The sequence below is a fragment of the Tachypleus tridentatus genome, chromosome 1, assembly GCF_004210375.1.
Source record: "Tachypleus tridentatus isolate NWPU-2018 chromosome 1, ASM421037v1, whole genome shotgun sequence".
Classification (NCBI taxonomy): Eukaryota; Metazoa; Arthropoda; class Merostomata; order Xiphosura; family Limulidae; genus Tachypleus; species Tachypleus tridentatus.
The window spans coordinates 19,498,943-19,514,705 of NC_134825.1; the positions used below are offsets into that span (position 1 = coordinate 19,498,943).

At 33.8% G+C, this 15,763-nt stretch overlaps 1 protein-coding gene across 4 annotated transcripts in view; it reads right to left on the reverse strand.

The window, feature by feature from the left end:
- The window catches only part of LOC143244185 (ras-related and estrogen-regulated growth inhibitor-like), a 70,623-nt gene that overhangs the window by 42,897 nt on the left and 11,963 nt on the right, over positions 1–15,763 (reverse strand). For 2 of the 4 annotated variants that reach the window (XM_076488622.1, XM_076488706.1), the window contains exon 3: positions 9,385–9,475. The exons of the other annotated variants lie outside the window; for them this stretch is intronic. In XM_076488622.1, the coding sequence (XP_076344737.1) occupies positions 9,385–9,475 (91 nt within the window). The remainder of the gene's footprint in view (positions 1–9,384; positions 9,476–15,763) is intronic. 4 annotated transcript variants of the gene reach the window in all.

Here is a 15,763-nt window from a genome sequence, read left to right on the forward strand (position 1 = left end):
GATTCACTGAACCAGTTAATACACATTAATTATGGCCCATGGGAAACTGTCTGTGTATAATAGCCTCTAATATTATTTCTATTTTTATATCATTCCCATCCTAATGTTTGAGCGACTCTATTTTAAGATGCATCATTTTATATATTTCTAAAAATGTGATGAAACGTCACGTTATAGTTCATTTTCCTTTAAGGAATTTCTCTTTTATTCTTCTGAAAACAGCTTTTTAGGCTTACGAAACACTATAAAGAGAAACATCATATTATTCTGTTGGGACTTTAGACATTTTATTTGGCTTGAATATGTTCAAGACTTGCTTCCTTTGTAATTATGGACGTATCAATTCCCTACATTCAGCGCAAAGCTACACGAGGGCTATCTGCGCTAGCCGCCCCCAATTTAGTAGTGTAAGACTAGAGAGAAGGCAGGTAGTCATCTCCACCCACGGCCAACTCTTGGGCTACTATTTTACCAACGAATAGTGGGACTGACCGTGCCGGGTCTGCCATTTAGTCAGTAACAACATGAAAATGAATGGGAGGTATTTGTTAGAGGCAATGGTTCCTATACACCCGCCGCCCATTGATCAATAACTGCTTCAAAAAGCATACAATTGTTACTACAACCAGTGGTTCTAGAATCAACTACTTCTATTTTTTATTTTTCCGTTTAATGAAACCACAAATTTATCTTATTTTTTTTTTATAAATATCTGAAAAAAAATTCTCTTGTAGATTTTGAATTAATGCTTTCTGAAATACTTTTATTTGTGGCGATTCCATAGAGTGATTATCATCACGAGTATATTAAATATATGCTCTCGCTTTGGTACAATAGTGTTGAATAAGTGTAACATATCTCACATAACATTAATGTGTTTATACTAAATTCATGTGTTTCACTGTTTGATGGTGATTCTGATTCAAAAACTATTGGCTTTAGAACTGACAGAAGTCCCTCATCTGTCGGAAAGATAGAGCTTCGTTCAAATCAGCCTTCCTCCTAGTGGCACAGCCGGATGTCTGCTGATTCACGCCGCTAAAAACCGGGTTTCGACACCTATTGTGGGCATAGCACAGGTAGCCCATTGTGTAGCTTTGTGCTTAATTCTAAACAAACAAACCTTTGAGATGGCTGTATATTATCAGTATTTTGTTCATTTTCTTTCTATGTTTTATGTTGCTGGTTTTTTTTTCCTTCTTATTTGTTATCTAATTTCAAATTTTACCATTTGGTTCTTTATGGTGTGAGCTCGCTCGCAAGAGATAACATGATATAACAATTTTTTATGGTAAAGAAATGGAGCGGATAATTTTCAGTTTCTATGATCGCTTTCTTCAGCAAATAGTGATATCTTCTGATACGCATGTTGCTTAACTGTGCGTAAAGTCAATAAAGTAGTAGGTTTCCCAACAGCTGTTGATATGGTTTTTATAGATAAAATTAGTGATTTACTAATTACTGCTTTACTATTAGTCCTGTATAAAAATTGACAACTGACACTGGATGGTTTGTCATTGGTTGTGATTATAAAACGAACTTGCAAAATCGAGCATGGTAAAATTAGCACAAAAATATAAGTTTAATTATCTTGGTATCCCGGACCAACCCTCTGAACCATAACTAGTACGTAATCTGTGTAATAAAATAACAAACCTTAAATCTTTTAATAGTACTAAATATATCATGCAACAAATTACAGATTAGCCTGATCAAACCTTTGTTAAACTGAAGGTGACCTAGGAAGGTCAAAACGTTGTTCTCTGCTCATCAGTGAAAGTGGTAATACCCATAAAAGCCGTTCTGAGATACATATCACCGTACAAAAAGACCTGTACATTTATTCCTTGGGTAAACAGAGCTAAGACATAGGAATTAGTTCATTATCCGTATTATTATTTGCTATCATTGGTTATTACTCACTGTAATGACTTGCTGAAGATAAAACGTGTGTTCTGAAAAGTTCAATAAATATATTATTATTTACCACTTCTATAGGTATCAGTATTTTGTTCATTTTCTTCCTATGTTTTATGTTGCTGGTTTTTTTTTCCTTCTTATTTTTTATCTAATTTCAGATTTTACCATTTGGTTCTTTATGGTGTGAGGTCGCTCGCAAGAGATAACATGATATAATATTACATCATTATATTTATATTATATATTATATTTATATTATATCATTATATTTATATTATATATTATATTTATATTATATCATTATATTTATATTATATATTATATTTATATTATATCATTATATTTATATTATATATTATATTTATATTATATATTATATTTATATTATATATTATATTTATATTATATCATTATATTTATATTGTTTTATTTCTTAAGCGATGGGGAAACCTTCTTTTCTTATTAAACATCAAAGTGAACTTAATTATTATATGTTTAAAATATCTTTGTCATGTCTTACGTTATATTTTAAATTTTTATATACGAGTATCAAAAATATGTGTAAGATATATTTATACAGTTGTAATATTCTTTTTAACTGTGAGTTCTTTTGAATTATTCCGCTAAAAGAAAAACGCTAAGCCGAATCCACATTACAATAACGAAAGTGTTTTATTTCCCTAACTAAACGTTCTATAAGTTTTTACCTAACTAAGGTTCGCTAAGAAATATTTAGTCCTAACTCACAAATTTTCCCGTATATTCCATACTATTTTTTTCATTGCTGTACCGATAACAGAACTTAGAATTTTTTATAAAACTATACTAAAATACATTCACTGGCTAACAAATACCCTCAATAATTTGCTGAATTTATTCACTGAGTAATTATAGAAAAAAAAATCAAAGTTTGTACGTCTTGAACTGTTGTTCTAAAACTCTACAGGAAAATTCCAAGCACTACGTAAAACATGGTTTGGCATGGCCAGGTGATTTAAGGCGTTCAACTCGTAATCTGAGAGTCGCGGGTTCGAATCACCGCCGTACCAAACACGCTCGCCCGTTCAGCTGTGGGGGCGTTATAATGTGACGATTAATCCCACTATTAATTGGTAAAAGAGTAGCCCAAGAGTTGGCGGTGGGTGATGATGACTAGTTGCACTCCCTCTAGTCTTACACTGCTAATTAGTGACTGCTAGCGCAGATAGCTCTCGTGTAGCTTTGCGCGAAATTCAAAATCAAACCAAATCTTCCGAACAAACAATAATACAAATTTTAGAAATGTCTAAATTAGAACATAATTCATCAATAGGGCATCTTCCCTGAACCGAAAAACATAAAACAATTTTATTACATTAACACTATAATGACATATTATATCTGTAAAAATCGGCTCGTTTGGGTTGAGAAAATATTTTACGATGAGGAGCGAACAAAGTTTCGACATTCTTCGGTCATCTTCAGGTTGACAAAGAAAGAAAGAGGTAACTGACCGGAAGCTGACCACATGTTTGAAAAGGGTTGTGTAACTGAGTGTCGGAATGTAGAGGGCGGTGTTAGATGTTTGAATATATAATTGCATATTATTTATTTTATTATTTTTAACCTGACAATGATCGAAGAAGGTCGAAACGTTGTTCGCTCTTCTCTGTATAAAATATTTTCTCAACCCAAACGAGCCGTTTCTACATATATATTTCTCTACAAGTGGGTTTTCTCGACATCACTGAACATAATGACATATTATTTTCAAATATTCATAACATACAATAAAGTAACCTTGTCATTTAAGAATATAAATATTCATAACGTACAATAAAGTAATCTTGGCATTTAAGAATATAAATATTCATAATGTTAAAGATTACAACAGTTAAATTATTACCTAAAATACTTTAAACAAAATACAATAAAAACAGTGATAGGCACACAGAAGTGTGGTACTTCACTCGATTAATGCTCCTAACCCTATTAGGAATGGAAAAGTGTTACTGGTTTTCTTCGATTTTTTTTAGTTTTCACTAAGACAGCTTTACTGAATAGAAATAATTAAAAGTTTATGGGAAAATAATTACGAATATGTAAAACAGCAACTCACGTGTCAAGAGAGTTGACATGAGAAGGTGGTAAAATAATTTGTATCAGAATTAAATTTTAAAATTATTTGGCTTTATGTAGGTAGTACTATTACATCAAAAATGTTTTTGGAAGAATACATAACACCCCTTTACAGCATACAACGTTCATACACTAAAGTCATAAGAATGTGTAAAATGATGGATTTAAAATTTCAAGACGAGATATCCTTCTTTCTTAATACATTGGGAAACGAAGATATATGGATCAACTTGGGAACCAGAATAATCCAGCAATATAGCTCAAAAAATGTATTTTTAGTCATGGTAGTCAAAGTAAGAATCCGTAAAAACACAGGTCAGTAGCAAAAGCCATTCACATATCCCATGCAACAACGTGCAATATAACAAAGGAAGATTTCCGTCTGAAGAAAGAAGATAACAAGATTCGAGTTCACAAAAAAAAAGGTTTCCAGTCAAATCTTCCCTTCAACTGTTACATAATCCAAGCAGTTAGAGAATGAAAAAGATGTTAATAATATTTCATATAAGAATATGTTAATCAAATCGTCAAATGTGATATTTATGGATTTTTATATAATTAAACTGTTTAGGAAGTCTCTGGAAAGAGTGGCTCTCGAACTCTAGTTGATTTATGGAAAGACAGCATGGAGGCGTACTATTCTTTGGACATGACAGCCTTAAACTAGAATCTTTCGTGATGGATGAAAGACTGTTGAAAAAATATATGACTATCGGACACAGCATGACTGGAGATGATGGCATTGATTTTAATAAAAAATCATTTCTAACAAAATTGCATTCCTAGCCTGACAAAGTTAACGATTGCTCCATTTTGAAAGGTCAAGTCCTAGTACGCTAATAAACCTTTATCATGTTTGTTTTTGATAATTTATTGGCAAACATTGTAAGTACTGCAATAGAAAAAGTAAAGAATGAGAATAAAAAATATGTTGTTCTCTTTGTTTCTTGTTGGGAGAAACATAACTCTTGATTATCTGCGCTGTGCTCACCATGGGCATAGAAAACTGGTTGTTGGTGTTACAAGCTTTCAGACGTACCATTAAGTCGCTGGGGGCAAATACGTTGATTGTTGTTAATGAAGTGTTACGAAAATTTCTGCCTAACTATAAACATAAATGTTTAATGTAAAATTAAGTATTTTAATTGTATTTTCAAAGCTGTGTATCACAACAAAATGATGGAAATTCCAAAACCTAAAAAATGATAGAAATACTAAATCATATTATATAGAAACAAGCAGAACAATGGAAACCAGGTTCAAAGAACAAAAAACCTTCACACATTTTTGAACACTGCAAATAAAATATACACAACATAACCATAGAAAACACCCAGATATTAAGTAGGGTAACAAATACAAAAAAACGCAAAATCAAAAAAGCCCTACTTATACAGCAACTAAAACCAAAATTAAACCAATATAAAGGAACACCTTTATATCTATACTAATGAATAACCTAACATCCAACTGCAACGCCCCCTACAATCTGGTCCCCGTTTATACTCTCGTCCCTAAGACATGTGTCCGTCAACGGTCACATTCAAACATTCTCTCTTTCTTAACCTGAAGATGACCTAGGAAGGTCAAAACGTTGTTCTCTCCTTATCAGTAAAAGTGTTAATACACATACCAGCCGTTCTGAGATATATTAGCCACCCCTTACCCCCGGTCCATAAGGAATTAAAGTTACAGAAAAGTAACTAAAGAAACCACTTAGGAGTGATGCGATTATAATTATAGAAACATTAACTCCTTCTGATTGAGATCTCAAATAATTGGAAGGATTAATTGTATAACTGTCTCCTCTCAATGGTAGAGATAATCCATCGAGCAGTGGGTTTTTAAGTGTAACGTAAAAGTTCATATTGTTACGAAATTCAGGCAATTCTTTTTGTAAAAAAAGAAACTGTATTCGAAAGATGGCGGGGTAAAGAAAACTGCTACAAGTAAGAAATACAGAGACAAGACAGCTGTGACTCACACAGAGCGACTGAAGATAAAGCAAGAAGAAAATATCCTAATGGTGAATCCTAGAACCCAACCAGATAAAAAAGACAACAGTGAACTAAAAGCAAAAATCACGAATTAGTTAGACTTAATAAAAAAAGTATAACAAAGGATACTCCATCTGACGTAGTTAAAATAAGGAATTCATTATATAAAGGAAACAATATACAACTTAACGTTTAACCTGATTTGTTAATAATACTAGACAGCTGCCTCCAAAGATGACACAAACTTGACTGATGTAAACATCAAGTGATTATAATGTACCAGTAAGAGAAACATTGGGAGCCATCCTCACTGTGGCAAGTTTTTCTATGCAACATAATGTATAAGTGATTGAAATTAAATAAGAGCTCTTATGGAGAAGAAACGTTTTGTCGAAATACAGATTTAAGGTTAAACTTGCTACAAATGACTTCACAGTCTATGACCAAATAATTCATATGTACCACAACCAGTTGTTACATCGAAGGTTGTGCGTTTCTGGTGACAAGAAAGGTAATCAGTATGTCTATAAAACAATGTCAGAAAAGTTACAACACCAGAGGCTGAGTTTTTAGTAACAGTAATGATTGTTTTCATGCTATACTGAGTGAGTTATTTATATCTGAACTTCAGATCTATTAACTAGGACATGATAAAATCAAACACTCCAGCTTAGAAACTATTGGTTGAAAGAACTCTCATAATAGATCTAAGCAATAAGGTTGTCATTAGGACCATGAACAAGTACATCATGAGATCTGAAACATCATAAAATGTGAGGTTATACAATAATGCTTTCACATCCAAGAACGCCAGAAGTGGTCACGTTAGAAACAAGATGTATGATTATGATGTTAAATATTAACACGAGATTAGGTTAGTACCTCATTCGTTGAAGATGTATTACTAAAACTACAGAAGTATTGCATCTTATTAGTTACACAGATTACATGACTGTCCTACAGAATACAAAGATGCCTCTTTCACTAGACCTCACAATTTAGGCTGGATAAAAAAAAATATGTAATAAGACTGGTACTGTGGATGAACCCCCAATATGTCTGTTGGTTACACATCTCCATGTCGAAAAGCAAAATAACGCTCACAACGAAGCAAGAGTCGTGAAATAACAGGGTGTATTAGAAACGAATGCCAGCCATCCCGTACAGTACTTGTGAAGAGAAATATTGGAACTGTGAGAAGTTTTGTGGACTACCAGAAGGTGAATGAAGTTACGATGAAGGATGGACACCTATTGCCCAGAAATGACAAGGAAGAACACCCATTGCTCAGAGCTGACAAGGATGGACACCCATTGCCCAGAAATGAAAAGGATGGACACCCATTGCCCAGAGTGAGAAGGATGGACACCAATTGCCCAGAACTGAGAAGAACGGGCACCCATTGCCCAGAACTGACAAGGATTGACACCCATTGCCCAGAACCGACTCTTATATTTGAACGTATAATGATGAGGTAAAGATATTAGCATTAAACTAACTTTCCAGTGAAACAAAGATGGCCCCCATGATAGACAGTGGTTCTGTACAGCCAAAAACAAAGATATCCAGGGAACAATGTGTTTCACTGTTCCTACCAAAATGCTTGTTATGTTGAAAATGTGAACATATAAGTGCAAAATAATCATGGCTTCAGCTACTACTCCCATAGTCACTAAATTTCTAAACATTTCACTACCCCTTCAATCTTTCAGTGTTTGGGTGATTAAATGTTGAAAAACGCTGATGATAAGTAAGATAATGCTTCTACTGAGTTAAATGACAGAGATATGTAGATGACTGAGGTAATCTGTATAAACAGAGTTGCAAATGAAAAAGACCATGAAATAAATTACACTGGCAGCAAAGGAAATATAATGTTGAAGCATCACTTATGTGAGTTTCTTTCATGGTACTGAGTCCTTTTTACAAAGTACAATATATCTTGGTAGTGATGCACTATTTCATGAAATGGCTAGAATAATATATAACCAGAAAGTAAAAAATATAGCAAAGAAACTCATCAATGAATTTCTTTTCAGAATTGTAATACCTATGAAACATCAACTGGATTAGGGACAAAGCCTTGAATCAGGTTTCTTTGCAGAAGTTTGTCAAATCTTTGGAATTAACCTGCTCAGTGACGTAGACGAGATAACTCATCCAAGCCGATCAGTAACACAGTGCTATGGACGAGTTAATTCATTCTCAATAATACCTAACGTCAACGCTAGATGTCAGCACCATACATGCATTTGATATACTTACATACTGTTTCACTTTCAATCCAAAATGGCGTCACGAAAATGGTTATAAAATGAAGAAGCAATAGAGTTATATTTTGAACTTGGTTCGGAGTTGCCGTAGCAGCTGAAATACTTGGCATTCAACAGGTTAAAAGAGTTAAAACAAGAGGTTCACAACCCTCTTCTAGTGGAGAAATACAACTGTACACATTTGCATCAGTTAGACTATTTATGACGAAAACGTGGGATAAATTTCTTCCATTTCAACTCATGAGTTATCAAACAGCAATTCATGAAGCCATGGACGATCATTCAGTTTAACTGATGTTTATTAGTGAACTGAAAGGTCCATAGGCCTTTTTTCTCATCCTGAGGACAATCACTCAGCGGTTTTATGCCGTTACCCTAACGAGCATTACTGATGCCCTGCATACTTTTATAAGAGAGACTTAAATCACATATAGATTCTATTTAAAGTTGCTACTATCTAAATACTGATAAATTTGTATTTTGTTATGACGACAACCTAATGCAGTAGAGTTCACCTTGTAAAAGTTAAGTAGGTTGGGAAGTGTCCTATGCTGTACGTAATAGAATTTATGATTTGGTGTATAGAATCCATAAAGACAGGCAGTAATCTACCACAGTCATCTTTAGAAGTATACTGGCAAGACAACAGGCACATAAATAGTTTGACAGAAAACCTCAAGTAAATCAACTTGCTGAAGACCCAGTGGTCCCTGTTGAGATCATGTCTACTGTATCCTAAGGGATGTGGTCCATCAGTGAATTCTCTAGTCTATCAAAGTGAGTCATCTTTAGAAGTATACTGGCATAACAACAGACACATAAATAGTTTGACAGAAAACCTCAAGTAAATCAACCTGCTGAAGACCCAGTGGTCCCTGTTGAGATCATGTCTACTGTATCCTAAGGGATGTGGTCCATCATTGAATTCAAAGTGAATAGAACTATCCCACTTGGAATGTAGCAAATGATAATAACAGAAACCCATGAAGGATATTTGAATGACTGGAAGTTTAAGGATATTGATAAATGTCTCTGAAACTATTTAGAATTTTCTAGGGCTATTTTTAGAAACTTACTTGATCTTAACGTCATGCACTCTCCAACTAACATCCGAATTACAACACTACGTTTTAACATGATAACTTGCGATAACAACTTCAACATTTTCTGCAGAGAAAAGAAAAACGTTGTATATAAAATACATTTTATTAATTAAACAATTGAAACCAAGCTTAAAACTATACATCTTCGATATAATTATAGTATTATAATGGACTTGAATAACGTCAAATCGTGTGAAAATGTTTTTAAAAGTTTAGATTGGACACTTATTTAAAATCTAAAAGATATTTGAATAACTTGAAGTAATTATAAACAACTGTTTGTCAAAGTAATGCGGTACTCATTCTAGTTCAGTGGCAGAAGTATACTAGAGAGAATTTATTTGTGTTTGAATTTCACACAAAGCTACAAGAGGGCTATCTGCGCTAGTCCTCCATAATTTTGTAGTGTAGGACTAGAGGGAAGGGAGCTAGTCATTACCACCCACCGCCAACTCTTGGGCTACTCTTTTACCAACGAATAGTGGGATTGACTGTAGCATTATAACATCCCCACAGCTGAACGAGCGAGCATATTTGGTGTGAAGATGATTCAAACCCGCAATCTTCGGATTACGAGTCGAATGCTTTAACCGCCTGGCCATGCCGAGCCTACAGAGAGTTGAGTGAACGTTTAAAAAACTCAAAGTTTTATGTCAGTATAAATTACTTGGACTAAATTTGGTGTGACGTGAATTGTATGTCGGTAAAACAGTGAGGAATTATTTAAGTGTAATGTTTGAACAAACACCTCTCTCTTCCAAACATTACTGATGAGCTATGAATTCAATAATGCGAAGGAGAGAACAAATCAGGCCTCTATGTTGTCATTTCTTAACTGGAATTCATTTTTTAGTAAATATAATAAATTAACAAATCATAAAATAATCATTAGAAGGCTGAATAATAACGGATAATTAATTGGGATGGTAAATCACATGTTATTGAAACACATAAAGTATTTTATACTATACATCAAAATCAAGCATTATAAACATAGTTTACATAAGACAAAAGTGTTAGATGTGTTACATCTTAACAATATATTCTTCATTAAGTTCCTTAGAGTTTGTTTGTTTTTTGGAACAACAAGACTAATATAATAATATTTCAACCACACTATATCTGTCACCTCCATTATCTACGACGCAATTCACCCAGTACGGAACTGACAAAACCAGTACTGGTTGAAACGCTATACACGCCGTTTGTTACACCATCAACTGTCATCGTGTGAACGTCTACTCGAAGCAGATGAAATGCTTCTATATATTCTCCATGTAAAAAATATAAATGAATGAATAAACTAGATAGTGATAACATACAATAGGCCTAAAACTAATGTTTTTCATAAGTATAATTTGTTATAAAGACTATTAAATTAATTTAGAGAGACACGAAAAGTTTAACAGCAAATTAGTGATGACGTGAGGTTATTCATTATTATCACAATGTGGTTAGAACAGTGTACACACTTCTATTACAGCTGCCGTTCAATTTTTATTTTTCCATATATCTTTACGAATTTAATAAAAATGTTTAAGTATGTTTAATTATCATATTTTAAGTACCTTTGTAGCAAAAATGTGTGAGTAAAATATATTAGGGTAAAAATGTGTAGCATTTTGAATTAGGTTTTTCCTGTGAAATTTAAGCTAAGATAATTAGTAATGATTGATTTTTCAAATGGGTTCTGATGGTTCCAAAGTTTCTTCCTTCAGTAAAGTTGCAGAAAACATGGAAAGAAGTTAAGTTCATAGTTCATCAAGATAAATTGTGTTGTTTTTCCACACAGTTTGTAATACTATTGTTGCATTTCGATGCAAAAACACATGTTAAGAAACGTGCATATATGCTTAACAATCTCCAAAACAAGGAGATAAATCTCAAATATTTCGTGAAAGTATGATGTTTACTGAATGTTTTATCACGTACAAATAGAAGTCACCAAGACAAGGTGCTTCAAGAGGAAACCCAGACCTTGGCTTTCATAGCAGAAAACTGATCTTCCAGACTCTAGTGTATAAAGATTGGAAAACCTTCTGAAAGCTTCGACTACTTAAGCCAACAGCGAATATCATAAACTCGGGTAGGTAGTAAGTAATCAATTTCACAAGACAACATTTGTACTGTATACTCATGATAGGTCGGCTGAAAAGCTGAGAGCTGCAACGTTTTCAGTAATCATGAACGAATCTTCTGATAGAAACAGAACCAAATAATTTAGTAGTATAAAAAGTTTGATATAATTACTTATCCTGAGGGATCTTCAAAGGTTTTCTTTAAAAAAAAAATTATAATCACTTGAAAACTAAGACTACGTCTGAGAAAATAGGTCGAGTGTTGTTGTAATACAGCGGATATACTAGTGGTAATTACCGTTTCGTCTATCATCAAAGAAATTTTCCACAAATTTAGTAATAACTTCTAGTCACCACATGACCACCTAGCTCTTTTAAATGAACAGTTTTGATAACATTCTGAGTGGTGTGTAACTGTATAATAATCAACGTAAATTGACTTTAAAGATGTTTTAGCTATTTTCAGACTCTAAAATGTATAAGATTTTGACGTCTTCTGGCAGGCCCTGGCATGGCTAGGTGGTTAAGGCACACGACTCGTAATCCGAGGGTCACGGGTTCGAATCCCCATCCCTCCAAACATGCTCGCTCTTTCAGCCGCGGGGCGTTATAACGTGACGGTCAATCTCACTATTCGTTGATAAAAGAGCAGCTCAAGAGATGGCGGTGGGTGGTAATGACTAGCTGCCTTCCCTCTAGTCTTACACTGCCAAATTAGAGACGGCTAGCGCAGATAGCCCTCGTGTCGTTTTGAGCGAAATTAAAAACAAACAAACAAGAATGATTACCAAACCATTTGAATTGTTAGAATAACAACTTTTTGTCGAGTAATTGAACAAAACTCAGAAAATTAAGTTCAAATTTAAGTTAAAAGGAGTTTTATCAAATTTAATATGTATATTTATGTGTGTAACATTATTAGCATTGAAAAGAACGGTAACTATTGTAATAACAATGAAACGATGAGTGCTGTGAAAATAGTTTAAAAACCAATGACAAATCCACTCAATAGCATGATTTAAAAATAGTATTTTTACATAGTGATGACAATGTCGTCAAACCATTGAAGTAGTGTTCTTATGGTAATAAAAAGCTGAGAGAATTTTACAGTGTCTTCATAAACATATTGATAACAAGTTACCAAGGGTAATTTTCTCTTTATACAAGTGATTTGTTGAGACTCATGTTATACAGTCTAAATCTTCTTAATTAAACAGAATATTGAGTTTTTGGAAAGGTCTCAAAGAAGAAGAGATTCCTGTAATAAAAAAGTTATATCTTAAAAATAGCTTAAGATATCTTCATTTATTTTGTCAGAGGAATTGTTTTTCACCAAAGTTTATAAAATTAGCCTGGGTTTCGACAGAGTACATGTCTCTGATTGCTTTGTGGTGTATTCTGAAGAAAATGAGACAAGAGAACCCAAGTTAACTAAAATATTTCTAACATTTAACATCTTCGTGTATTCTGAAGAAAATGAGACAAGAGAACCCAAGTTAACTAAAATATTTCTAACATTTAACATCTTCGTGTATTCTGAAGAAAATGAGACAAGAGAACCCAAGTTAACTAAAATATTTCTAACATTTAACATCTTCGATTCTGAAGAAAATGAGACAAGAGAACTCAAGTTAACTAAAATATTTCTAACATTTAACATTTTCGTGTAGTTTTATGTGGCAAACATAATTCCAAGGGATATTTTTGAGATAGGTACAATAAGTCCGAAAACATGAAGAATCATGGGAAATATTAATTAATGTTTAAGAAATAATACGTTAGGGAAACGAATTCACACATCTGTGAGTGTGTAAATTAGTAACATGTGAAATATTCTCAGTTACTAAACATTCACACAGTTTATAAGTAATCGGTCCATTCTTCTGGTTCACTTACATTCTTGTATAGTTCCCCCTTTTCACCAACATGTAGAGATAATGCAGTTTATTTTGTTAGTATACAGTACACATGGAAACAATAGGACTTTTAAAAGTTGTGAATAATTTTAAGTTGGTTAATTGATTAATTATAATTAACCGCAAAGCTACAAAATGAACTATGTCTCTTCTGCCCAACACGGGTATTCAAACCCGGTTTCTAACGGTGTGAGTTCGCTGACATACTGGTGTGCCACGTCTCGACCTGGAATTAGTTTTAAAAGGTTTTCTTTGAGTTGAAACAGCAAATTGAACATATAGAATACATCGACTATCAAGGTAAAAATATTTTAGTTTAATCTTTGAAGAAACAACGTAAACTTAGTAGTAGTTAGCAGATGTTAACTTGTAAAGCTATTTGTTTGTTTGTTTTGAATTTTGCGCAAAGCTACTCGAGGGCTATCTGTGCTAGTCGTCCCTAATTTAGTAGTGTAAGACTAGAGGAAAGGCAGCCAGTCATCACCACCCACCGCCAACTCTTAGACTACTCTTTTACCAACGAACAGTGGGATTAACCGTCGCATTATAACGCCTTACGGCTGAAAGGGTGAGCATGTTTGGTGTGACGCGGATTCGAACCCGCGACCCTCAGATTACGTGTCGAACGCCTTAACCCACCTGGCCATGCCGGGCCCGTAAAGCTATTAACGATACTTCCACTTGGTTCAGGGTGTTAAAAATAACCCATACAAGTACAAGTGTTAACATGGCATTGGGAAGTCTGACGTCTTGTTTTACTTTATGATTGGATATTTTACAAAAGTTCAGAGTGGTTGATTTTATGTTTTCAAGTGGATCTCTAGTTTGTCGCAGATATTTGACGTCAGATGAACACGGATCAGGCTTAAGTGGAAATGTAAAGTTGATTGAAACTCAACTGATTGCAAAAAGTTTGAGTCTGTGGTAATAAAAAACGTGGAATCTATTTTCGTGTTTCATTTCATAACCGAATTCGTTTTAATCGGATTATTCGTATTGTTGAAATATATTTTAAGTCACTGGAATTCAATATCTCTAGTCTTCTACTTTTTTTGCAGAGAAGATTACCACTGTATGCTTCGTATAAAATATCTAGTTACTGAACCCGTTACAAACATAATAATATACATTAAGCAAAAACTGAATGGGTTTTACCGAATAATTAGTGTTTAATAACTGGAACAGATCCATAAACATATTCAATATGCTATTGTGATAAGTGATCTGCAGTGTTATTATAAAGAAAACTCAATATTGTAAAGTGATTATAAAATAAAATAGTTTAAAGTTGGGTTTATAATAAAACAGTGTTTATGGTAGAGGTAGATGGACAACAAAAGTGGAACAGACGGAAAGCAATATCACTGGATAGTCTGACTTGATGAGAGATGGATCCTACATTTGAAGATGAGGGTTTTTGGTGGGTTTTGTTTTGAATTTTGCGCAAAGTTACACGAGGGCTATCTGCGCTAGCCGTCCCTAAATTAGCAGTGTAAGACTAGAGGAAAAGCAGCTAGTCATCAGCACCCACCGCCAAATCTTGGGCTACTCTTTTACTAACAAATAGTGGGATTGAACGGAACATTATAATGCCCCTACGGGATTTCAACCCGCGACCCTCAGACTATGAGTTGAGTGTCTTAACCACCTGGCCACGCCAGGCCCCTTTCCTTGAGGAGGTGTCTTTCGCAAGAGTCACAAGTTTTATTACAAAAAAACAAAAGTTAGAATATGGCACAGAGAGTTACAAAAGCTCTCACAGAAGGTGATCGCCATGCCTTCCACTATCCTAATCAGCATATCAAGACTATTTAGATATATTAAAAACATCGTATGTTCTGAACAGTCGGCAATGATCCTAACAGTATCCTGTAGACTGACAAGGAAGGGAAAAAAATCACAACGGTGCTAGTACTGTACATATCAGCTCTTAGATAAAATGATGAACATGCGTTTCTGAATAAGCTAAAAGTTTGAATTCTGTTAAAGGTACATGGTGTGGATAAAAAAATCGTAGCCTTCCTTCAAAATATTGTTAATATGTTATATACTTTACTAGATAACAGAAAAATATGCAAAACTATATGTTTTTAGAATGCACTTGAAGAAATATGTTCAAATATGACATCAAATCCTAATTTTAACACTGGCTCTCGTAAACTCCCAAACTTTTTGTGATGTTAGTTACATTTATCATAAAAAGTGTTGCGCACGTGGTATAAATTTCTTAGATATTCTTATTCAGTTTTTTTTTTTTTTTATAAATACAGATTTTCTCGATTGTTTTCGGGCGCGAGGTGGCACTACAGTAGAGCTCTGGATTCGAAACCATTTTATCGTAAAGCCACACAAAGAGCT